The sequence below is a fragment of the Cryptomeria japonica genome, chromosome 2 (assembly GCF_030272615.1).
Source record: "Cryptomeria japonica chromosome 2, Sugi_1.0, whole genome shotgun sequence".
NCBI classification, from domain to species: Eukaryota; Viridiplantae; Streptophyta; class Pinopsida; order Cupressales; family Cupressaceae; genus Cryptomeria; species Cryptomeria japonica.
This window is the reverse complement of record NC_081406.1, coordinates 67,542,401-67,568,412: the sequence shown is the minus strand read 5'-3', so window position 1 is coordinate 67,568,412 and position 26,012 is coordinate 67,542,401. Positions and strand designations below refer to the sequence as shown.

Here is a 26,012-nt window from a genome sequence, read left to right as displayed (position 1 = left end):
AATTTAAAAGTTATTATAAATATTTTCCTGATTGCGATATTGCTATCAGGGTTCAACTGTGTAGTTTTTGAGTCATACTCGTTGACCCGTGTTAAAAAAGTTAAATCTAAAAACCCAATAAAACTAAAACAAAGTCCTCTGTATAAAACCAAGAAAACCAAGAAAGGTAGCACTGGAACCATTAACAAAGCCTAATGGCAGGTTAGCAAGGAAACTGTTCAAACATAGATCCACTTCAATCATTATTTTGCATTTTGTTGGAAACATAAATCCGCAGATTCAATCATTATTAAATCCTTGGATAACCATGTTATATTAAAGGACCTCAGAACATTTTTAACTTACTCTAAATACATATGATTTTTCTTACATAAGTTAATATGCCCACTCTGAGCTGTAGATTACTTATCTGAAGTTCAGAATGCCTTAATTTTACATCCCTCATTGCACATCAGAGAAAACTCTGATACAGCTATCAAAATTCAAATGCAAAAACAATTTATCCTACTTCAGCCGAAACAATTTAAGCTTTTTAAAAAAATACGTTTGTCACAGAAGTTCAAGCTCACATACAAATCAAGTACTACTTTGAATTCAAATATGTCCAATTCCCCAGACCCTGATTTTTCCATCTGTGTAACCAGTGAACAATGTACTTCCATCTGCACTCCAGCTCAAACTTGTGCAGTAAGGAATCTGTAATATAACAACAAAAATCAGTTAAGAATTATTACAGAACAGCATTCTCCAAAACAAATCCACAATAATAAAGTACACATTTAATAAAATAAAATGACTATTAGGAAGCCTACACCTTGTCCAGAGATCCTACTAACTCACAAGAAAATATTTGACACATCAAGCAAAAATAGAAAATCAACTGATGCAATTTTAAATTGAACAAGACATCGATTCCAAGATATTAGTTTAAAGCATCACAGGACCATGTAAATTAAAAGATTAAAACAAATCCAAACAATTTGATGGTAGCAAAACTACTCCTAGGTCCAAACTTCAAAACCAGCTATGAAAGATAAACTTCTTGAGAAGTCTTGCAGTATCATTCCAATAAATACCTGGGTGAGAAATAAAATAGTTTTAGGCAATGTTGCCCATAAACATCTTGAGCATTTTTCATCTCAAAAATGATCATATTTTGTGACATCCAAGGAATTGCAGAGTTACAACTTGATACATTTTTCTTCTCAAAATAGTTGATATCCATCGTGCTTTTTGTCATCCAAGGGATTTTTGGTGTGATGTTAAATGTTGCATCTATAAAGAGTGACTTATTGGTTCAAATCCCCACATGGAAATAAGGGAATCCACAACTCTGCTAAATAGGATGTAATAACATGTCTGGCGTTAGGGGTTATTCGTCTGTGGATTACTCAAAGACAATCTCTTAACATTAATATTTTTAAAAGCAATCCCACCTTTTGTTAAAATCATATTAACCTTGGCTTCAGCAGCTTAACAGTAAACATTTTAAGGCTTGGCACTCAATCAAATAAGGTACAGATGTAATCAAACCTACAGATAACAGTTAAATTACATATAATGGAAAATATATCTTGAAATCATCTATAGCAACATTAACCAGATCTACTGAACCTTCTCCATATTATTTTATTTATGATATGTTCATCATAAATTTACAATTTATTCTAGATAATACATACAAATGGGAAAATTATAATTGCATATTGTTTAGCAATGTGCTTTATCAGAACGAAAATTCTCCTAGCAATCTCAATTTCACTAACGAAACAATTTTTTTTAAAAGCTTCTCTATCAAATTTGGTTTAAATTTCCCTAACATATTTCAAAGAAAGACTGGCATATTTAGTTAGGTAAAGCCATGCCATATTTAGTTAGGTAAAGCCATGCCATATTTAGTTAGGTAAAGCCATGCTATAAAAAAATGCCCAACTACTTTGATTTCTGTAATTGATATAAATTGAACTATAAAGTAAGGAACCCACAATAGTTATTTATTACAAACTCATGAAACGTTTTTCGTACCAGAACTTGAATAGATATTTTCCTTTATACATTGATGATTTGAACTTCAAATAAACCACCACCTTGACTATTACACTCATTGGCATTGTCTTTAAATACTCAACAAAAGATCCAGAGTTTGGCACACATCATGGGCATTACAATATGATTAGCCATGATATTATTCATTGGTTCAATTCCTCCTCTAACCAAGGACATTTCATCTCCTCCAGTCAAAGCTATTATAATACTAAAGGCCAAAACTAAATAAACTATTTGAAATTTCTCTTTCACTGTGGCATCAGAAAATCATTTTAATTATTCTAACTAAAACTAGTAGTATTATAGAAATGTTAGTAATCACCATGAGACCAAAGCAATAAAATTCATAAGAAATGGTTCATTTATTGGGAAGAGCATGAAGAAATAAAATAATCCATTGACATCATGCAAACAAAAACATAATGATTTATTTATGTTGAAAGAATGAACAAATCAAAAATAGGGACAATGAGACCCAGACTACCAAACTTATTCCACTACAATCATAGTAACAGTCAAAAGGGGCAAAAGGGTAAAGGAGGTTGCACCAGAGAATAAAACAGGAGGAAAGTGCAGTATTCAGCACAGCTGCACCGTAAGTGAAATTCTCCCAAAAAATTAAGCACATGCTTAACTGGTGAACTCAGGAGACTCCCATTTCGCTAACTAGAGTTTTATTCCAAAAGAGACTTGCCCCTCTTAAATATAAGTTATACGGGCCAAATTTAACTTGAATAGATAATCTCATGCTTATCTCCAGACAAGCTGGCGTCACAATTAAATTATCCATCATATAAATCAAGGCTCATCTCCTCCAATCAAAGATATTAATTACAATTACAGTAATACTAAAATAAATCAAACAAGGATTCTCATGAACAGTGTAAACAGAAAATCAGTTTTAATATTATAACTTCACTTATCACAGATGTACTGGAAAATATTATAAGACCTTAGCAATAAAATTCATAAGAAATGGCTCTCAGATAGGCAAGTGCATGCAGGAAAAAAAAATCACATCACATGCAAACAAAACCTCATATGTCAGTCTGTTGTTAAAAATGAGCAAATCATTAGAAAAGGAGGGAAAATAGAGCCAAGGTTGCAATAGGGGATGAAACAGAAAGAACAAATAAGATAGTAGACATAGCTGCACCGCAAATTAGATGCTCCCAAACACATTAATAATACTCCACTTATGAATTTGGCAGATTTTCGAAGCACTAACAAGAGTTTCACTCGAAAAGAGACTTGTGCAACTCAAATGAAAGAGGTGAATCCACTGTAAATGTTCCGAGGAAACTTTGAACAAGAAGATACCTCTTGTGCTCTGGAAGCCAATATAAAAGAATGTTCCCCACACAAGCATCATAATTAAATTCTCCATTTAGAAATCAGACTCCACTCATCCAGACAAAGATGTTACAATAAAAAACTAAACGCAATAGACTAAATAAATCTACTGTGAAGTTTCTTGTTAACATCAGCAATCATTGCAATTAGTAAAACTTCAATGTTTTATCACATATATAGTAGAAAAGAATCATAAGACCATGGCAATAAAATTCATGAGAAAAAGCTTTCAGATAGATAAGAACCATTTCTCATGAATTTATTTTCTGTTGGGAAAATGAACAAATAATATGTGCAGTTACACCAACAGGCACAGGCTACCAAACAAGTTCCAGAAAAAATGTTATAACAAAAAAAGTAAGCTAGAAAGAGTTAAGGTTGTAAGAGAGAATAAAAAGGAGGAAAGTAAATTATCAAGCACAGCTGCACTGCAAATTAAATGCTCCCAAAGTAATGCAGATTTCACCAGTCAGTTCCACATATTTTCAAACTATTAAAAGCAGTTTCAGTCCCAAAGAAGCTTGTCCCACTTTAATAAAGGATAAAGAACAGTACAAGCTCAAGGCAACTTCAGCTGAATAGATAACTTCCATGCCCAGGAAAATCTAAAAGCCCACTCTACAAGGATGTATTTTTGCATGCACCAAAAAAGAGGCCCAATAAAAAAAAGCACAAGGCCGCACTGCTGCTTTTGAAGAGCAAATAATGCATCTAGATGAATTGCAAAAATGCTACAGCAAAGACCTGTCATTGCATCTTAGCCAAATGCAAGTAAATTTGAGCAATGCATTCCCAAAGAAGCTCTTCCACTTTAATAAAGGTATAAAGAACAGCACGTGCTCAAGATAACTTCAACTGAATAGATACCTTTCATGCCCAGGAACCAATCAAAAGACACTCAACAAGGGTGTATTTTTTATCATGCACCAAGGAGGCCCAAAAAAAGGGAAATAAAGCACAAGTACGCATTTCTGCTTTTGGAGAGCAAATGATACATCTAGATGAATTGCAAATAAGTTACAAAAAAGACCTTTGTCATTGTATCTTACCAAAATGCATCCAAATCTGAGATCCTGCTTTGTGAAAACCTAAGTTACCAATTCAGGTACAGATACGGATATGGAATCTGGTACTGATTCACAGATTCGGCAACAAAAAAAATTCCTTGGTTATGGGTACGGGTACGTCCGTACATATATATATGTTCAAATATCAAAATTATAAAATATAATTATATAATTTACAAACTATCACTACCATTATATTATATTATGAATGTTTTGATCCATTTCATGCATAATAAGGGGCGAAATTAGGGTTTAGAGATTAAAAATATACATATAAAAAGTGTTTTTTATTGATTTTTGCAGCTTTATTACCTGTGGGCCCCATTTTTGGGAACCCACGGGCCTTAGTTCTCCCGGGTCTGCCTGGGTTCCCTGTGGATTCCTCCCGGGTCCTTCCCGGGTGGCTGGGTCGTTTGTGGCAGGACCCACAGAGGACCCAGCCACCTGAGAAGGACCCGGGAAGAATCCACCTGGAATCAAGCTTGAACCAGGACCGGGGCAGAATCAGAACCCAGACCCAGGGTTTTTTGCAAACAATCAGTAACTTAGGTGAAAACCATTAAAAAATGGACAATGCTCCTTCTGAAGATCAAATGATGCATCTAAATGAACTGGAAATAAATTACAACAAAGACCCATTAGTGATTGCATCTTTGCCAACCCACAAACGACCCAGCCACCTGAGAAGGACCCGGGAAGAATCCACCTGGAATCAAGCTCGGACCAGGACCGGGGCAGAATCAGAACCCAGACCCAGGGTTTTTTGCAAACAATCAGTAACTTAGGTGAAAACCATTAAAAAATGGACAATGCTCCTTCTGAAGATCAAATGATGCATCTAAATGAACTGGAAATAAATTACAACAAAGACCCATTAGTGATTGCATCTTTGCCAAACATATCTCAATTTGGGGTCCCACTTCATGAAAACCATGAAAAATTAAGCTAGTACAAAGCTTTTAAGTGAAACCAAAAAATGCAGGGGCAAATCAGAGCCAGAAACTAAATATAGACATGATTAAAATAAAAAAATTCCCTCTAAATGTGGTGAAACACTGAAAATTGAATTAGAAACTTGATAATTCATAATAATCTTCATAAGTACAGAATATACATAAAATTCATACAGAACGAACATAAGAAAACAAAACAAGAATAATTGAAAATGTCTTTATAAACCAAGTAAAACAAAAATTACAAACAAAAAACTGCAACCAAAACTACAAAAAAGTTGGCTTGTGTTACAATATCATAAAAGCATGAAATGTTTAAATCCAGAATGCATTGTACCATGAACAACCATTAGCAGGTAACCTTTATACACATTAGACCACCCACAACAGACTACACATATCCAGGAACCCTCCCCCTCAGAATTGAACATTGTGCATCAGACAGTCAAGAACAATACCTTTCACTCAAACAAGCAAAAAATCTCACTCAACCACACATCTAACAGTTCAAACGGAAAATCAACGATGTCTTAGAAACAAGGAAAAACAAGCCATTTGGGCTATTGTTTCTTACAAAAGAAAACAAAACAATGTGTTGAAAGGCTGGTCCCTGACAGCTAAATATAAGACACTTTGATTTATTTTCTTGTTTCTTACAGTCCATGGGACAATAATGAAGGGTAAATGTCAGGTAATTTCATCTCAATAATGGAATTAATTGGTTTATTTACCAGATTAAGAACCCCTGTTTAAAAAATGACGAGGTACTTAAAAAACAATTGGATAAAACACAAACAATTACTAACTCATAAGATCTTGCAGGACATGAGGCAAAGAAAGGAACGTTTAATTTTAAGATCAACACTGCATCATAACCAGCCATTACATGTTAGTATTTACTGACACTATATGCACTGACCTTTCCCATTTGATTCACAAGACCTGGATATTCTCTATTTTGGTGTAGAGAAAATACCCACTAATACAGATTCTAAAACAAAACACATCAGCAGAGAAAACCTAAACACACAGCTATAACAAAAAAATGGAGAAAGTTAAATAAACTGTTGAAAATATTATTCCTCAAACTAGAAGATACAATCAAAGAACTAATACATACTAGAATGTAAACCCTTTCTGCAAAATGCATGTTGAGATTAAGACAGTTCAGGGTGCAAATCCACGCAACTTTTACAAAAATGTTACCTATAAGATGTATTTATCAAAAATGTTGCTTTTCAATTAAAAACCATAAAAACGAGACTCAGACTCCATGTGGACTCAGCAAGGGTGACTCTACTCAGAACTTGGGACTAAGCAAAAAAATTCAACACAGATTCAGCAAAACTCAGCAAGTGAAAAACCCAAGAAATTTAGAGATCTTTAAGGATTTAAAACTTGCTTCATACACCCTTTATTAAATAAACCTTAAAGACACAACAACATCATCAAGTAGAAGCTAATTTGATCACGTCAAAAAGTATATATCAATCACATAATTATAAACACAAATTATAATTGCTTCTTGTCAATGAAGCTACTAACATTGTTCCAAATAGATCTATATAAATATATAACTATTGTCAAATACAATACTCATGGAATATTGCATATATAGGTATAAAGAATGAAGCTACTGTTATGCACACTTAGTTATATAAATATTGTCAAATGTATACAATACTCATGGAATATGAAATCCCTGACATCAAATGTTCCAAACAAATATTAAACAATAACTAGAAGTCTATTAGCTCAAACGAGTCTGCATCCCTCCTACGAAGGCATCTAAGGTAAGTCTCACTATCTAGTGGGAGTTTTGGAGTAGAGGCACCAATGGGTTTGAGGGGTAGCAATGATTAGAGGCACTAATGGGTTTGAGGGGTAGCAATGATTAGCTGCACAAGGTGTTAGATGTCCGCCAGAACTCGGCCAGAACTCACCCAGAACTCAGACAAGCCTGAGCCCGAGCCCATAGGACTTGCCCAGGGACACCTGGCTTGTGACTCGCCGAAACCTGGCAAGTTCTAGCGAATACCAGAACTCTGTTAAAAATAACAAAATAAAATTAAAAAATTGCACAAACAAGGATTTTTGCCATGAAACTACTAACCATGGCAATTAAATTAACAGCTATAATGTGCAATGCAAACTAAAAGGAAAGAAAAGTTTAAGGTTCATGATGCATTTTTCCCAGCCATTACTGAGCTTCATTTCCAATCACTTCAACATCAATTCTTGAAGCCTAGGAGTAAATACTATAGCATGCCAGGTGCAAGTACCTCACTGATTTGACACAATATATATCCTTCTGGCCTTTTCAAATAAGGTGGATTTACAAACCAGAAAGAACAAAAACCCTGATTTTTAAGGGAAAAATAGAAACAGATGAGAGTTTGAGCCCTGATATACTCTGAAAAATGAGTCACTGAATACAAGGAAAGAAATGATAATGATACTACCCATAAAGTGTTGGCCTTTAAACCGATAGGAAATAAAAAGTTCAATGCATGGCCTCAATGCATTGCATCCATGATGAAACGTGGTGAAGTCCAGGGAGATAAAATAGAAAAACAAACAAAAGGACTTGATTCCAGAAAAGATAAAAAATAAATAAATAACTGAAACTGAAAACCTGAAATATTAATGAAAGGAAAGTTTCATTCTAAGCTGTACAGTGCATCGAACATAAGCTAGAAGGAAAGGAAAGGAAAGTTTCATTCTAAGGTCCGCAATACATTGCTCTTAAACTCAAAAGGAAAAGCAATTGACCATTGTAAGGTCTGTAAAGCATTGACAGTAAAGGGAATGATGATTGTATGTCTAAAGACAATGGAAGTAATCTAGAAGTAAGGAAAACGTAAGGTTTAATATAAGGTCTACAATTCACTGTGAACTAAAAGGTGAAGAAAGTAAAATCCGCGATAAATTGTGGCCAAGAAAACACAAGGTAAAACAAATTACATTACGGAAGAAGCAGAGTGCATGCCCACCCCCATAATATGATATATGTCAAACTAAATGAAAGGAAAGGAAAAGAAGACTACCACGGCATTGAAAGGAAAGAAAACGAAAAATATCACGAAATCTAACTAGAAGCAGGTCCCATAATGTGAATTTCTACAGCTAAATTTGGGAAAGGAGAGAACATTGTCATTTCAAGGTGTAGTTGGTTGCATTGTATGCCAAGGAAAGGAAGGGTGCTATAACCAGATCTTGCCATACAAGTCAAAGGTTACCTCAAAATTTGAATTTACCAAATTAATAAAGGGAAAAACGTGCCAAACGATTCACCTACAACGCAATCAACTCAAAGCAAGGTGCAAGTCCAGGAAGACTTTTTACGAGAGAGATAGTTACAAGCTCTCAAAGCACACAGTTTTATCAAATTGATAATGAAGAAACATGAATTTCACAAAGGGACAAGCAATAATAATGGATAAATAAATCAATTATCTTCGACTACCAACCTGGGATTTCTTGGTGGGCATGAAATCGGGACGAAGATCAGCAACAACGCTCTTACTCTCCAGATCCCAAATCTTAACGTACTGCTGCGTGGCGGCGCAAAGCCAATACCTGTTGGGGCTGAAGCAGAGGGCATAGATGATGTCCCCTGCATCGAGCGAATAAAGCCTCTTGCCCTCAGCAAGGTCCCAGAGCATAGTAACTCCATCCTTCCCACCGCTGGCACAGAGTGAACCGTCGGGTGAGACGGCAACAGTGTTCACATAGCCGCCGTGGCCTACAAGTGTGTTCTTGAGCTTGCAGTTGGTGAGGTTCCAGACCTTGACGGTACGGTCCCAGGATCCCGATACGATGGTGGGGTTGGTGGCAGAGGGGCTGAAGCGGACGCAGCTGATCCAGTTTGAGTGTCCATCAGCATCGGCCTGGATGGTGTACTTGCACTCGCCCAGAGTGTTCCACAGCTTGATTGTGCGGTCACGCGAGGCGGACACAATCTGACGATTGTCAATGGAGAAGGCCACACTGAGGACATCCTTGGAGTGCCCCACGAAGCGCCGGGTGGTGAGGCCAGTGTTGAGATCCCAGAGCCTCAACTCACCGTCCCACGACCCCGACAGAGCGAACTGCCCATCTGATGAAATCACCACGTCTTGCACGAAGTGAGAGTGGCCCGTGAGGCGACGCCTCGGCACGCCATAGTTAGTGTCTTTGGTCAGCTGCCACAGAAGGATGGATTTGTCGCGCGAGGCGGACACAATCATGTCCGAATTGTCTATGGGCGTAGCAATGGCCGTCACCTGGTCTGAGTGCCCCTCCATTGTGCCGCGCAGTACCAGTGCTTCCGCCATGTTTCCTCGCTTGACCAAAAATTCTTCTTTCTACTCTAGTTTTGGTTTTCCCCTTGCCTCTCCTCTGTGTGGTGTATTGAACTCACGAAAGAACGCTCTGTTGGAGAATTAGGGTTTTGTAGGGATAAAACCCTAACCGCGACCTCTGTATTTCCCATGTTTTCTCTTTTCTTTTTTTTATAAAAACAATTTAATGACTTTCCCTAACCGCAACAGGTTCATGAATGTTTATAAAAAATACATAGATATAGATATAAAGGTCTAAGAATAGGGGGAAGAGAGCGCAAGAGATAGGTAGAGATATAGATGGATAGAGGGAGACATGTCTACAGGTAGAAGGGGAAACAGAAAGATAGAGTGAGAGAAATAAATAGATAGAGGTAAAAGGGGAGATAAAGATACAAGATAAAGATATAGAGGAAGATGTGTATAAATATATATAGAGAGGGGGGAGGGAGATAAAGAGATTGATTAAGAGACAAACAAACAAAGAGAAGTAGAGATAAATAAATAGAAACTAAGAGAAAGAGAAACATGGGGATATAGATAGAGGTAGACAGAGAAGGAGGGAAATATATAGATACATGGGAAGAAAAAGAGAGATATAGAGATGATGTGAAGATAGAGAGTAGGGGGAGATAACTCAATATATAGAGCGAGAGAGGGAGAAATATAGATAGAGGGTGATATAAAGAGATAGATGGCTATAGAGAAAGAGATAAATGGAGAGAGATATAAAGATAGGGAGATAGAGGTAGAGAAAGGTATGGATAGAAAAGAGACAAAGACAAATGTCGAGTATGAGAGATATGGAGAGAGAAAGTATGAGAGGTGGAGTGAATAAGAGAGAGGTAGAGATAATGAGATATAGATTGAGAGGGAGGGGAGCGATAGGTGATGAATCAATGATGAATAGTTAGTACCAAACCGGTACTAAGAGGGGGGGGGTGAATCAGTACAGACAAAAACACTTTTCCTTGAACCAGTTTGACTGAAAACATTGTACTTGACTGGCAAGCAATAACACCGGTCTAAACCAGATTACTACCGGTTAAACACAGTAAAAATGTGAAAGACATAAACCAGTAACTCTGAGCTTTCCACACAATCTAACATCTTATTTCCACTTCGCCCATATGCATACACAAGTAATACATCAACAGAAATGTAAAGACTTACTAGTTCAACATGCTTTACCGCTTGACAGAAAATAACAAAGCATCACACATAACACACATATTTTTTCATGTGGAAACCCAACTGGGAAAAACCAAGGTGGGGATGAATACCCACAAGCTGTTCTTTGAACCCTTTTGAAGTCCACTCTGTTAGGAGCCTAGTCCAGTTAAAGACTTTACAATAGGTTTTGTTAGGAACCAATCCTGCTAGGGATCACCCGATTAAGGGATGGCTAAAATACCCGGTTAAGGGTTAAACCCTGTTAAAGGTTACCTTGTTAGAGGATTTTAAGAACTCAAAGATTTTGAGTCACTCTGTTAAATGATTTACAGCAAGCCGGTTAAAGCTATCATGCTAAGGGATTTTCCAACTGTTGAAGTGGTTAGAGGTCAATAGGTATTACAATGATATGGTAACAGCACTTCAATGCCAATGCAGATCTGCTTTAGTTCCTTCCTTCTGCAATCACACTCTGCAGGTATCTATTCTCTTATCTGATCTGGCAAGAATCATGTATCTCTGCACTTAGATACACACACAACATTTTCCAACAACCTCAACATGAAAAACAACATCGACCTTATAGGAAATAGATAGGTCGGTAGCATAAACCCTAAACATTTAGGTTAAGCAATTCAGTCGGTTCAATCCTAACCGTTGAACATATTGAATTGATTACAACAGTCTTAAATAGATCTCAAGACGTTCTCCAACGTTCGTTCTTCACCACTTCTTGGAGGCTGATAACCCATCACGTGTTCTCCACTGTTTACAGAGACTTCACACATTCCTGAGGTAGATAGAATCAATCTCCATCATGCAAGATCCTTCACGCGCACAAGGTTGACGTGGCAACACAATCTATTCTTCATTATAACGCTAACTCATCACACGATGTCATCGGTTGAATCACACAGGCTTGGAACACTTCAACCGGAAACCCTGAAGCTAAGACTACCAACTGGTGGTCATACCATATGAAACCTTGATACAAAACATTCCATATATCGGTTCACATTCTAACATACCGGTTCACTTGGACAGACATACCGCTTCACTTTTTCACATATACCGGTTCACAACATCATATCGGTTCTCATGCAAGTTGCTTACTTCAATATACTGGTTCACTCTTCAGCATATTGACATCAATGACAACATACAATATCATCATGCCATCATAGTCTGCACATATGCCAACAATCTCCCCCTTTGGCATTGATGGCAATATACAAAGATATCTCTCTGCTTCACATCTTCTCCCCCAATACTGCAGATATCTTTTCCGCTTCACATCTTCTCCCCCTTTGACAACAATGCCAAAGTGGAGGCATATACATCTATGTCCTACTATGCTGCTCCCCCTAAGGAGTAGCATCCTTCAACAAACCAATCCTGAAAAAAGATATATCAATTTAAGTCCTGACTGATGTGGAGCACACACCTTTAGTTCACCTCTTGAAGGGGCAGCACCCCTAATTCACCTCTCAAATAGGTAAAGGTAGCCTTCGCTAGAGGCTTGGTGAATATGTCTGCTAACTGCTCCTTACCAGAAACATGTTCCAATACAACTTCTTTGTTCTTAACCTTCTCCCTCAAGAAATGATACTTGAGCTCAAAGTGCTTGGTTCTAGCATGTAAAACCGGATTCTTGGAGATTTTAATCACACTTGTGTTATCACAAAATATACTTACCGGTTCAGATACATGAACTTTGAAGCCATTTAATACATGCTTCATCCAAATTGTCTGGGTGCAATTCACAAATGCTACAACATACTTCGCTTTTGTTGTAGACTGAGAGATACAGCTCTGCTTCTTACTCATCCATGAGACTAGTCTACCACCAAGAAAGAATGCACCACTGGTTGTGCTCTTTCGGTCGTCCACATTACCAGCCCAATCAGCATCTGTAAACACTTTCAGGTTGAAATCATTACTGTATGGATACCATAATCCATAGTCAATAGTTCCCTTCAGATATCTCAGAATCCGCTTGACTGCTACCAAGTGGGATTCTCTTGGGCTTTTCTGGAACCATGCAGTAATGCCCACTGCATGTGCAATGTCCGGTCTGCTATGTACTACATAGTGCAATTTACCAATCATTGATCGGTATTCCTTCTCATTTACCAACCCTGAGTCATCCTCTTTTGATAATTTACAACCGGTCACCATCGGTGTACCAACCAGTTTGTTGTCTTCCATGCCAAAAGTCTTCAACACCTCTTTGACATACTTGGACTGAGTGATGAAGATTCCATCTTTCATTTGTTGAACCTGTAGTCCAATGAAGAACTTAATCTCCCCTATAAGTGACATCTCAAATTCCTTTTTCATCTCATCTGCAAAATCATGACTCATCTTGTCATCTCCTCCAAAAATTATGTCATCAACAAATACCTCACATATTAGAATCTAATCTCATTTTGACTTCAGGTAGATATTACTATCCTCACTTGTTCTCTCAAATCCAATCTTCACAAGATGGGAGTGCAAGCGTTCATACCATGCTCTAGGTGTCTGCTTTAGTCCATACAAGGCTTTATGTAGCCTACACACCATGTCACTATCTTCAAATAGGGCAAACCCATATGGTTGCTCTATATACACCTCCTCTTCTAGTATTCCATTCAGGAATGCAGATTTTACATCCATTTGATATACTTTGAATCCCTTAAAAGCTGCATACGCAAGAAGCATACAAACTCCTTCCAATTTGGCTACAGGAGAAAATGTTTCTCCATAGTCTTCTCCTTCTTCTTGGGCATATCCTTTACACACCAGTTTAGCTTTGTTTCTAACCACTGAGACATCTTCATTCAGCTTATTTCTGAAAAACCCATTTGGTGCCAATGACATTTTTATGCTCCGGTCTGGGTACCAAAGACCATGTACCATTCTTTTCTATCTGGTCAAGTTCTTCTTCCATTGCCTTGATCCAGTCTTCATCTTTATGTGCCTCTTTGAATGTTTTAGGCTCAAATTCAGAGATCATGCAAGAGTTTTCTCTGACCTTTCTTCTTGTAAGAATTCTTGCATCCTTGTCTCCTATGATCTGCTTTGGATCATGATTCAGCTTTACATACCTAGGAATGATCTTAGTGGTTTCCTCTTTCTTTTCTTCTTCATCCTCATCTTCATCAGCATCAACATCTATCAGTGTAGGAGCACTGTTACTAGTGCTAGGCTGTTTTGCAACCGGTTCCCAAAAGGTTACTACCGGTTCATCTCCTACTTGCTTACTATCGGTTTCCTTAGATTTCTCAGAGGTTTCATTAACTCTAATGTTGATGCTTTCAACAATTCTCTGAATCCTATCGTTGAAACATTTGAGAGCTTTTCTCTTTGTGGGATACCCTAGGAATATTCCCTCATCACATTTAGCAACAAATTTGCTTTGATCTTCACTCCTCTTGATATAACATTTGCTAACAAACACTCTAAAGTAGCTTACCACTGGTGTCTTACATGTCCAATACTCACAAGGTGTTTTATCCTTACCCTTTTTTATGAGTACCCGGTTCATTGTGTAGACTGCAGTGCTCACCACTTCTCTCCAAAAAGTGTGAGCAACTTGTCCTTGGATCAACATTGTTCTGGTTGCTTCAACTACAGTCTAGTTGTTTCTCTTTGCTAGGCCATTTTGTTGTGGAGTCCGGGGGCCAGATAGTTGCCTCTTGATGTCGTTCTCTTCCAAGTACTTGTTGAATTCACCGGAAGTGAATTCTCCTCCTTGATCAGTTCTCAGGCACTTACCACTTTCTTTTTCAACCAGTGCTCTGAAGGCTTTGAACTTTCCAAAGGCTTCAGACTTGTCCTTCAAGAATGTGACCCACATCATTATTGAGCAATCATTAGTAAGAATCATAAAATACCTATCTCCCTGCACACTCCTAGTTTTCATAGGACCACACAAATCAGTATGCACAAGATCAAGTAAATTGTCTGCAGTGAAAGGTTTACCTTTGAAGGTTGAGGAAGACATTTTCCCCAATTGGCACTCTCTGCACAAAGGATTCTCCAGTTTTCTCAGCATAGGCAATCCTCTAACTGCCTTGATCTTACTGGCCTTCACAATATTATCAAAGTTTGCATGGCAGAGTCTCCTATGCCATATCCAGCTATCCTCAAACTTAGCCATTAGACATGTACTGACATTAGCATTTAGCTTAAATAGGTTACCTTTGGTCTACATACCAGTAGCCATCAGTTCACCATTCTTTCCTTTGATTTTGCACACTCCATTTTTGAATTCCAGAGTGAGTCCATTATCATTCAGTCGAGCAACACTCGAAAGGTTGTGTCTGAGACCTTTTACCCAATACACATTGTCAGCACTGCTTCTTCCATTCAGAGAGATGGACCCTCTGCCTTTTACCATACATGATGCATCATTACCAAAATGAACCACACCACCATCATACTCTTCCAGAGATAGAAACTTACTCCGGTCACCAGTCATATGGTGAGAACAACCACTGTCAATAATCCACTCATTGGAATTATCAAAGCGGGAGACAAGAGCCTTCTTGTCTGACACATCGTCCTTGACTGCTACAAACACAATATCTTCATTTTCTTCATATTTTGATTCCTCATCAGTGACACCTTCATCAACTGCTACAAAATAGTTTCTCTGGTTTCCTCCTTTGAACTTCTTGAACCTCTCTGGTTTGTCCTTGTTATCACCATTAGGACAGTTTATAGCAATGTGTCCTATCCTATTACAAGAAAAGCATTTCAAAGGAATCTTACCTCAGTATTTACCGGTTCCCTTGGGAAGTATCTTGGCAAGAAGAGCTTTAAATTCCACCAGGATCTCCTCATCATCCATTTCTCTACTTTGTCTTGGTTCACCACTGGTACTAGCTTCTTTGCCTTTTTTCGATGGTGCAACAGATGCTCTGAAGGCTGATTCGGTCTTTTGAATACTACCATCATAATTATTTAGCTCATAAGTTGTTAACTTTGCAATGATGGAATCTAGGGATACCTTTGTCTTGTCTACAGACCTCAACTCCTGAATAGCAACAACCCTTATTGCATAGACTGGTAACAAGGATCTCAAAACTTTGCTAACAACAATGGAATCTTCCATTTTACCACCTGCACTCTTGATATCTCCAACAATAGTTTTGATTCTTATTCCATATTGTTGAATGGTCTCTCCTTCAACCATCTACATGTCTTCAAACTTTCCCCTAAGGCTTTCTTCCTTAGCTTGTTTCACATGCTCATCACCGCCATAGATATTCTCAAGAGCATCCCATACTTCTTTGGGATTCTCTTTATCCTGAACATCAATAAACTCAATGTCAGATAAACTGTTGATTAGGGCTTCCATGACTTGCCCATTCTCTTGAATCTCTCTCTTTTGATCATCGGTGAGAGTACCAATAGGGATAACATAAGCATTCTCAACATAGCTCCAGTTTTGAGCACCCATGCTTCTGATGTATATCTTCATTCTATCCTTCCATATTTTAAAGTTGTCTCTGTTGAACTTTGGACCTTCCCTCTTCATCATTAGAGTAGGATATTTACCTCAAACGGTTAAGCTTACAACACAGAGGACCTGGAAGATGCTCTGATACCAATTGATGAATCAATGATGAACAGTTAGTACCAAACCGGTATTGAGAGGGGGGGGTGAATCAGTACTGACAAAAACACTTTTCCTTGAACCAGTTTGACTGAAAACACTGTACTTGACTGGCAAGCAATAACACTGGTCTAAACCATATTACTATCGGTTAAACACAGTAAGAATGTGAAAGACATAAACCAGTAACTCTTAGCTTTCCACACAATCTAACATCTTATTTCCACTTCACCCATATGCATACACAAGTAATACATCAACAAAAATGTAAAGACTTACTGGCTCAACATGCTTTACTGCTTGACAAAAAATAACAAAGCATCACACATAACACATATATTTTTTCACGTGGAAACCCAACTGGGAAAAACCACGGTGGGGATGAATACCCACAAGCTGTTCTTTGAACCCTTTTGAAGTCCGCTTTGTTGGGAGCCTAGTCTGGTTAAAGACTTTACAATAGGTTTTGTTAGGAACCGATCCTGCTAGGGATCACCCGGTTAAGGGATGGCTAAAATACCCGGTTAAGGGTTAAACCCTGTTAAAGGTTACCTTGTTAGAGGATTTTAAGAACTCAAAGATTTTGAGTCACCTTGTTAAAGGATTTACAACAAGCCGGTTAAAGCTACCTTGTTAAGGGATTTTCCAACTGTTGAAGTGGTTAGAGGTCAGCATGTATTACAGTGATTTCGTAACAACACTTCAATGCCAATGCATATCCGCTTTAGTTCCTTCCTTCTACAATCACACTCTGCAGGTATCTATTCTCTTATCTGATCTGGCAAAAATCACGTATCTCTGCACTTAGATACACACACAACATTTTCCAACAACCTCAACATGAAAAACAACATCGACCTTATAGGAAACAGATAGGTCAGTAGCATAAACCCTAAACATTTAGGTTAAGCAATTCAGTCGGTTCAATCCTAACCGTTGAACATATTGCATTGATTACAACAGTCTTGAACAGATCTTAAGACGTTCTCCAATGTTCGTTCTTCACCGCTTCTTGGAGGCTGATAACCCATCACACGTTCTCCATCATTTACAGAGACTTCACACATTCTCGAGGTAGATAGGATCAATCTCCTTCATGCAAGATCCTTCACGCGCACAAAGCTGACGTGGCAACACAATCTGTTCTTCATTATAATGCTAACTCATCACACGATGTCATCAGTTAAATCACACAGGCTTGGAACACTTCAACCGGAAACCCTGAAGCTAAGACTACCAGCTGGTAGTCATACCATATGAAATCTTGATACAAAACATTCCATATACCGGTTCACATTCCAACATACCGGTTCACTTGGATAGACATACCGCTTCACTTTTTCACATATACCGGTTCACAACATCATATCGGTTCTCTTGCAAGTTTCTTACTTCAATATACGGATTCACTCTTTAGCATATTGACATCAATGACAACATACAATATCATCATGTCATCATACTCTGCACATATGCCAATAATAGGGAGACAGAGATAGAGTGGGCAAGAGTGAGAAAGAAGAAAATGATAGAGACAAGTAATAAAGAGAGGTGTAGAGAGAGAGAGAGAGAGAGAGAGAGAGAGAGAGAGAGAGAGAGAGAGAGAGAGAGAGAGAGAGAGAGAGAGAGAGAGAGAGAGATGGAAAGAGATATAGAAAGAGGGAGTGATAGGGTAGATAGGAATAGAAAGAGGGAGAGATAGGAATAGAAAGGAGAGATAGAGAGATATATAGCTTGGGAAAGTTAGAGGAGCTGAGAAAGATGTAAATATATAGAGGGAGAAATGGAATGAGAGAAGAAGAGGGAGAGAGAGTAACATAGATAGTAAGAGGGAGAAAATGAGTGGGGGAGATAAAGAGAAAATTATAAAGATATAGGAAGTGATATATAAAGAGAGGTAAAGAGAGCCCAATATATATATATATATATATATATATATATAGAGAGAGAGAGAGAGAGAGAGAGAGAGAGTACACATGTGTGCTAGAGAGGGAACACTAAGTTATTGATTAGGCTATGCTCTCTCCCCCTCTATATATTTTTATTTCTCTCAATTTTTCCTTTATTATATTATATTATATCTAATATCTATGTATATTAATTATATTTTTATGTATCTATTTTATACATTAAATCCATATTATAATTATATAAAATGTTATATGACTAAACTCATCTTTCAAAATTCTTTAAATTTTGCATAGATCGATTAAAATAATATCATTATTTAATATATAGTAGATTAAATTAAGGAATACATATTATATAATATAAAATAATAAATATAATTTTAAAATAAATATATAAGTACATAATATTAGAATTATAGAGATGATAAATAATTATGGCACCCACTCATCGTTATAGACTAGAATACATAAATATATATATATATATATATATATATATATATATATATAATATTATTTAAAAAAAAAAATTTACATCATATAACTAAAAATTAAATACAAAATATAAAGAACTTATATTTTTTAAGTGAAAAATGTGGAAAAAATTGAATACAAAGGGATGAGTAAAAAGGGAGGACAGTCTAAAGACTATTAGGAGATCGTCTGTATATAAAATTAAATAAATTAATTAAATCAATACAAAGTTCTTTATACAAAATCAAATCATTTATTTTTTATTTAAATAATAAGACAATTTTAAAAATATATAAAAAATAAATGAATAATAGTAAAGATGTAAATGTTACTATAAAATTTTTAATTTTATAGTCAATAATATTTGTCAAATAGATTTTACATATTTTATTATATATATATAATTTTTTACATCCATAAAACTTTATCTAAAATTATATTAAAAAAATCATCTATAAAACATTACTTTACTTAAATCTCAATCATATATTTTTACAAATCTACTCTCAAACATTTTTATTTAGACCTTTTTTACCATAAAAAATTTTCTTATCAAAAATCACAAAGAAAGCTTAAATGTAAATGTATTAAAATAATCATTACTGTAGGTTAAAAAAATGTATATATTTACAAATTTACTTTCAAATAAGTAGTGTGTTCCTAAAATAACTCTCTGTGGAAATTTGTAATGATATGAATATTTATAATATTTATAAGCTCTTTCAACACCAAAGTGCTTGATGTAATAGCTTTTTGATTATGTTGAACCATAGAAAGCCTAGTTTCTTGAGGATAACAGATGGAACAAGTTGGCTAGCTAGCAAACCTGTGAATTTCGCATGTTGTCCAACCTTACAAATGAATACCTGCGTGCTTACACTTTTACAAATTTGTGTCGCTTTGGTTAACAATTTTGACATATGTGTAACGAAGAAAAATGGGAAACATACTTATCGGCAATGCAGAGTGAAAACATGGTCAAAGTTTGGTGAATAAATAATAGACAGCGATGGGAAATAGCAAAAGCAATGAATGAACAAGATTTAAACATAAACGTACTATCGGCGATGTAGAGTGAAAAAGGGTAAAAGTTTGGTGAACAAATAATAGACAACAACGAAAAACGATGAAAGCGACGAACGAACAGGATTAGTTTCATCATCTTGCACGCCTATATCAAATTTGAGAGTGTTAGATCTTCAAGTTAGGGTCTTTTTTGTCACAAGGAATGCCTTTGGCGTAATTATTATATTTTAAAATATACACTTGCCTTTCTCCATAAAAAATGAGTCCTCATCACTCATTGTTTTATGTTAGGGTATGCATTCTTTTTATTTTTGCTTGGTAGAAAAGATGTACATGTATCATCCAATCAAAAAACCTTAACCGCCCCCAAAAAAATTCTTCATGGCATTCACCCAGCTACCCCCTTATACGAAAAATAGAAATAACAACTACAGACTTTCCATTCTTAGACCCATCCAGCCTATCAAAAAGTTGCTAACTTTATCAAAATACAATAAAAGCGGATAAAACACCGCAAAGTCCATAAACAGCTAAAAAATGAAAAAGCGGATTTAACACCGCAACGATCGAGAACAACTGAAAATAAAAAAGGACAACATTTCCTATAGTTTCATCGCCTCTGAGGAGTTCTTGCCTCACCACCCGACCCAAGGCCTATCTTCGTGATGCAGGGGCATCTGAGTAGTTCATCCGGTTGGAGCAGTTAGCAGTGGAGTTGCTTGGAGATTGTTGTGTTTCTTCATGTTTGTGAATTTAGAGTTGTGGATTTGGATTTATCATCTGGAGATCATTGTCTTAAACATATTCGAGATTCATGGCATTTGGATTTGATTTCAGTGAGATATCGATTCTAATATTGGTTTGGTGTTGGTGTGTTCTTACTGGTTGGTCTTGCAGTGAGTGGAGTGAAGCATAATTGGGTTGTGGATGGTTTTCGTAACTTGCGGATCATTGGGAGATGTTGTTTTGGACTTGACTGATATTCTTGGAGGTCCGCGTGAAGTTCTATGCATTGTTGGAAATATTCTTCGTGATTTGGGCCATCATATTATTGTTTGCACGTTTCATTATGAACTGGTGGATCTTTGGCCGACTTGATCAAGCTATTGTTGCTTCTGGATGGTATAAAGAGGAAGATAGGAGATTGATTTGAGATGATGAAGGTCCGACGAAGAAAAAATTTAGAACAAACGTAGTTTCCAAAGGGATTCTGGTCCAGGGGGATTGAAATCCAGAGGGACTGAGGTCTGGATCAATACAGACAATGTAGACTGTTACCGAAGGTCGAATTATTGAGTAGATGATTTGTGGATCGTAGATTTGAGTTGTAAGAACTGTTTTGTAATCCTGGGTTGCAGTCCAACATGTGTAAAGCTTGTGAGCATATGTAATTCATCAAATAATATAAGGATTGAGCTTTGAGGCTGGATTTTTTTTCCCTTTGAGGGTTTTCCCAGGGTAAATCTTGTGTCGATTGATCTTGTTTTGCTTTGTTATCGGTATATTTCATAGTGTTTATGTTATAGGCTGCAAGGCAGGGTTGTCCTTCATTGGACCTCCCTACTTTGTATGCATCAAGTGATATCAGAGTTGGTTATGAACATGTTGATGGAGGAAGAGTTGGTTGTGAATCGGTTGGATGAAAAGAACTTGAGGCAACTTGAAGAGTTGTTCGGATCGCCAAGCATCGAGGCAGTGTAAGGCTCGCAAGCAGACCGTCAAACCTAGGAGCATGAACTTGAGGCAGTTGATAGGTGGACTTGAACAGATCATTGAGTTGAGGCAGGCTGCAAGGTTGTCTGGTAGATCGTTGAGGAGAGACAACTAGAACTTGTAGTCAGATTGTCAAACTTGAGGCAGTTGCAAGTATCTGTGAACAGATCACCGAAATAGATTTGATGTAGCATTGGTTATCAAGTGTTGGGACTCACTTTTCAATAAACCCCGAGAGTCTGATGCAGGAGCATCTGAGTAGTTCATCTAGTTGGAGCAGTTAGTAGTGGAGTTGCTTGGAGATTGTTGTGTTTCTTCATGTTTGTGAATTTAGAGTTGTGGATTTGGATTTAGCATTTGGAGATCATTGTCTTAAACATATTCAAGATTCATAGAATTTGGATTTGATTCCGGTGAGATATCAATTTCGGTATTGGTCTAGTGTTGGTGTGTTCTTATCGATTGGTCTTGCAGTGAGTGGAGCAAAGTAGTGGGTTGTGGATGGTTTCTGTAACTTGTGGATCATTGGGAGATGTTGTTTTGGACTTGACCAATATTCTTGGAGGTCCGTGCAAAGTTCTATGCATTACTGGAGATGTTCTTGGTGATTTGGGTCATCATATTATTGTTTGCACGTTTTATTATGAGCCGGTGGATCTTTGGCCGACTTGATCGAGTTATTGGTGCGTGTGGATGGTATAAAGAGGAATATAGGAGATTGATTTGAGATGATGGAGGTCTGACGAAGAAAAGATTCAAAACAGATGTAGTTTCTGGAGGGATTTTGGTTTGGGGGGATTGAAGTCTGAAGGGACTGAGGTCCAGATCAGTGCAAATTGTTACCGGAGGCCTAATTGTTGAGTAGATGATTTGTGGATCATAGATTTGAGTCATAAGAATTGTTTTGTAATCTTGGGCTACGGTCCAGCATGTGTAAAGGCTGCGGGCATATGTAATTCATCAAATAATATAAGGATTTAGCTTTGAGACTGGGTTTTTTTTTGTTTTTTGTTTTTTTCCCTTTGAGGGTTTTCCCAAGGTAAATCTTGTGTCGATTGATCTTGTTTTGCTTTGTTATCGATATCTTTCATAGTTTTTATGTTATAGGCTGCAAGGCGGGGTTGTCCTTCATTGGACCTCCCTACCTTGTCTGCATCACTTCACCTTCCATGGACATAGGACTCGCCTTTCAACTTCCTCCACCTCTGCCTTCTCTCTTTCAATTATCTCATCAAATTCTTTAATTTGGACCAACAACTTCAATGCTTCCCAGTCCCGTCGAGCCTCCAAACTGCGGTGATATTTGCATTGTCTGGGCGCCCATCTCAGAAAAGGAATTATGACCTCTTTTAATCCTTTGCCTTAATTTTGTACTCCTTCCCCAATATCAAATCCCACTCTTGGGACTGCCCATTCTAACAGTGAATCCAATTCTCCCAGATACTCTGACGGGACCAGCGCCTCCATTGTTCTTCTCACCGTCCTCATGTCATCTCCACTCTCCAATCCCCATGCCATTACCAGGGAGTACACATCCATTCTTGTTTTATAATGATGCTTGATCTCTTCAAATGCTCCACCCACAATTAGGTAGATACAGGGTACTAAGTGTTCATCCCAAAATTTAAAGAAACTTTGCACCCGCCTTGCATTCAACTCCCCATGAAAGGGGCACAATTGCTTTTGTGTTCTAAGCATAAAATTTGTTTCCATGATTCTCCACTACACTTAAACTTCCTTTTTCACCTCTTCGCTTCACTGCCACGACACTCGGACACCACCTCTGCAACCCCACTCTTCTGTTTCTTGCTCAGTTTTCACTCCCAACAGAATGAGGTAGATGGCAATAAAACACCTTCACCTCGACATTCACTACTCCTTTAATGCCCTACTTGCCATTAATGTTTGTCGCCATCCAAAACCTCCCACATGCCTCACTCGTACTCATCGAGTACTTGAGAATATCATCGCAACTTACATCTCCGACAACATCAAATTATCCACACTTTATTCCTCCAGGTTTAAATGCCGCATGTCTTCTACTTTAAGTTCACTAATATCACTAAATCTTAAAGCTCACTTTATAAAATACCCGCTTCCATATTTCCCATCTGGTTAACATGACTGACCTTGAAATCTTCAAATTTATTTAATTCCTCTACGATATTGAAAATTGAATTTTGTAAATGTCACTCATCTATTGACCCCTTCATAATTGCTTGAATAATCACCAATGAATCCCCTTCAAGATGTAATTTTTCCACCCCAATCTTCTTACAAAAACACACTGCCATCAAATCCGTAGATGCTTCTGCAACATTGTTAGTCCCTGGGTCAAGTTTTTTCGCCCCCACAAACAACACCTCCCCTTTCCAATCTCTTACAATAAAGCTCACTTCTGACGGTCCTGGATTGCCTTTTGAGGCGCTGTCAAAATTAACCTTCACCCACCCCTTCGAAGGCTTTTCCCACATCACCTTAGGTTGAGAAGAAGAACTGGATTGAACCCAACCACACCCATTAATGAGTCGTTATGCATTCTTTTTTGTTCATAATATATTGTACATGATTAAATATAAATATATTTCTCTCTTTTTTTACACTAAATTATGCATTTACTTTTTTGTTAAATCTATATGTGTAAATTCATGTTGATATAATAATATAAAGTTTTCTTTATTGGGTCATATATATAGAAACAACCCATATATAAACATGGGATTTAAACATCAATATTTTAGTTTGTACATCTACATATATGTCTTAGACTTAGGCAATATTTAAATCATGTAGTGCATTCAGGAGTATAAGTTTATTTATGACCATGCGCATATTTTTTTGAATACATAGGATGAAAAGAATATGTATATATGGAAAACTCTTTATCCATTATCTAATACCATTTTAAGTGGCATATTTTTATTTATTTATTTTAGCATGGATATGGGATTCTTAATAAGAGATATGTTTGCTTGTTATAATATCAAAATACTTACCAAGTTTAGTTTACAATATCACCTTTAATCCCTTTCTACATTGATAGCAATAGAAGTCATTTCCCTTGTGACATAATCATTTTAAGACAAAGGTTTCTAACTTTTTTTCTTATTGAAAGAATCCTATCATATCTCTTTGTTTCTTAATAACAAGGAACTACAAATATTTCTTTTAAAGCTTTTGTTAGACAAGAAAGAGAGCATTGCAAGGAGAAGTATGTCTATACCACCATCAAGAACTCAAGTGAGAGTATGCCAATGGAAAGAATTTTTTCTCCACCTTACAATAAGTGACATCATCAAGCCTCTTAAGACTCTAGCCATTCCTCCAAGCACAAAGAAACCACCATCAAGTCTTTTCAAAGAAACCTAAAACTATACTTGCACATCTCTCAAAACAATACATATACATTTCCCCAACTCACAATTTCTTTCATAAATAAAAAATTTATCATAAATAAATAACAAAAGCTTTCTAGACACACAACTAACTCAATATCATCAAGGGAAAAGGGAGACTAATCTCTCTACATAGGTTGTATTGATGAGTCTTATCCTCTTTATAAATTAGGGGTATGTTGTTTCATAGTTTCTAAAAGATTAGAGTTGAAATATAACAAATTAGTAGAAGAGTTGAAAGCCTATGGGAGTGGTGAGATTGAATTTTGGTAACCTAATTTTTTTCAATAGTTGAATATAGAATTTAAGTCAAGTCATTGGGCATTGAAAAAAGTGAAGAATCATTTGTTTGCATTTTTATACTATTTATGAGCAATATGTGTGAGCATAGTGGAGGAGGGCCATGTTCTAATAAAAGTGTGACAACAAACAACAAAGAAAAAAGATAATTATATATAAGATCTACGCTTAGATTAAAAACATAAAAGATGTGAAACAATGGTGAAATTACATCTTTCAAGTAAAAGTAAACCACTTAGTATTAAAACAAATTTATATTTTGTTTTGTTTTATTGGTATTTCTTTAAAGGAGCTTCACATGTTGCATTCAAAAGAAGCATAAGACATTCTCCAAATAAATAAAAGGGTGTGAGTAGGAAAACAACAACTAAAAAGTGCTTCATATCATACCAATTCATGTGTTCATGTGAAAGGCAACAAAACGTGCATGAATTACAAGAAGGTGTTCTAATCAATATGTAGGTGTCTCCAAGGGAAGTAATTATGTATATGTTTTTTAAAACGATATTTTTGTAAAGCTAGTTGAGACTAAATTAATTAAATATCTTCATTTTTTGGAAGAGTTTTCAATTTATTTTTTGTTTATCGGTATAAAACACCATTCTCAAACATATTCCAAAAGCTTTTTGCTATAACTCTGACATTGTATGATATTTTTAAAAAATCTTATAAAAA

The 26,012-nt window shown here is 36.6% G+C and overlaps 1 protein-coding gene across 1 annotated transcript; it reads right to left on the bottom strand.

The window, feature by feature from the left end:
* Window positions 1-215: 215 nt before the first annotated feature.
* LOC131060534 (small ribosomal subunit protein RACK1) lies at window positions 216-9,846 on the bottom strand. Its single transcript, XM_057993784.2, has 2 exons — window positions 8,890-9,846; window positions 216-696 (listed from the first exon to the last, which is right to left on the bottom strand). The coding sequence occupies exons 1-2, from the start codon at window positions 9,733-9,735 to the stop codon at window positions 595-597; spliced, it is 948 nt and encodes a 315-aa protein (XP_057849767.1). The 5' UTR covers window positions 9,736-9,846; the 3' UTR covers window positions 216-594.
* Window positions 9,847-26,012: the final 16,166 nt, after the last annotated feature.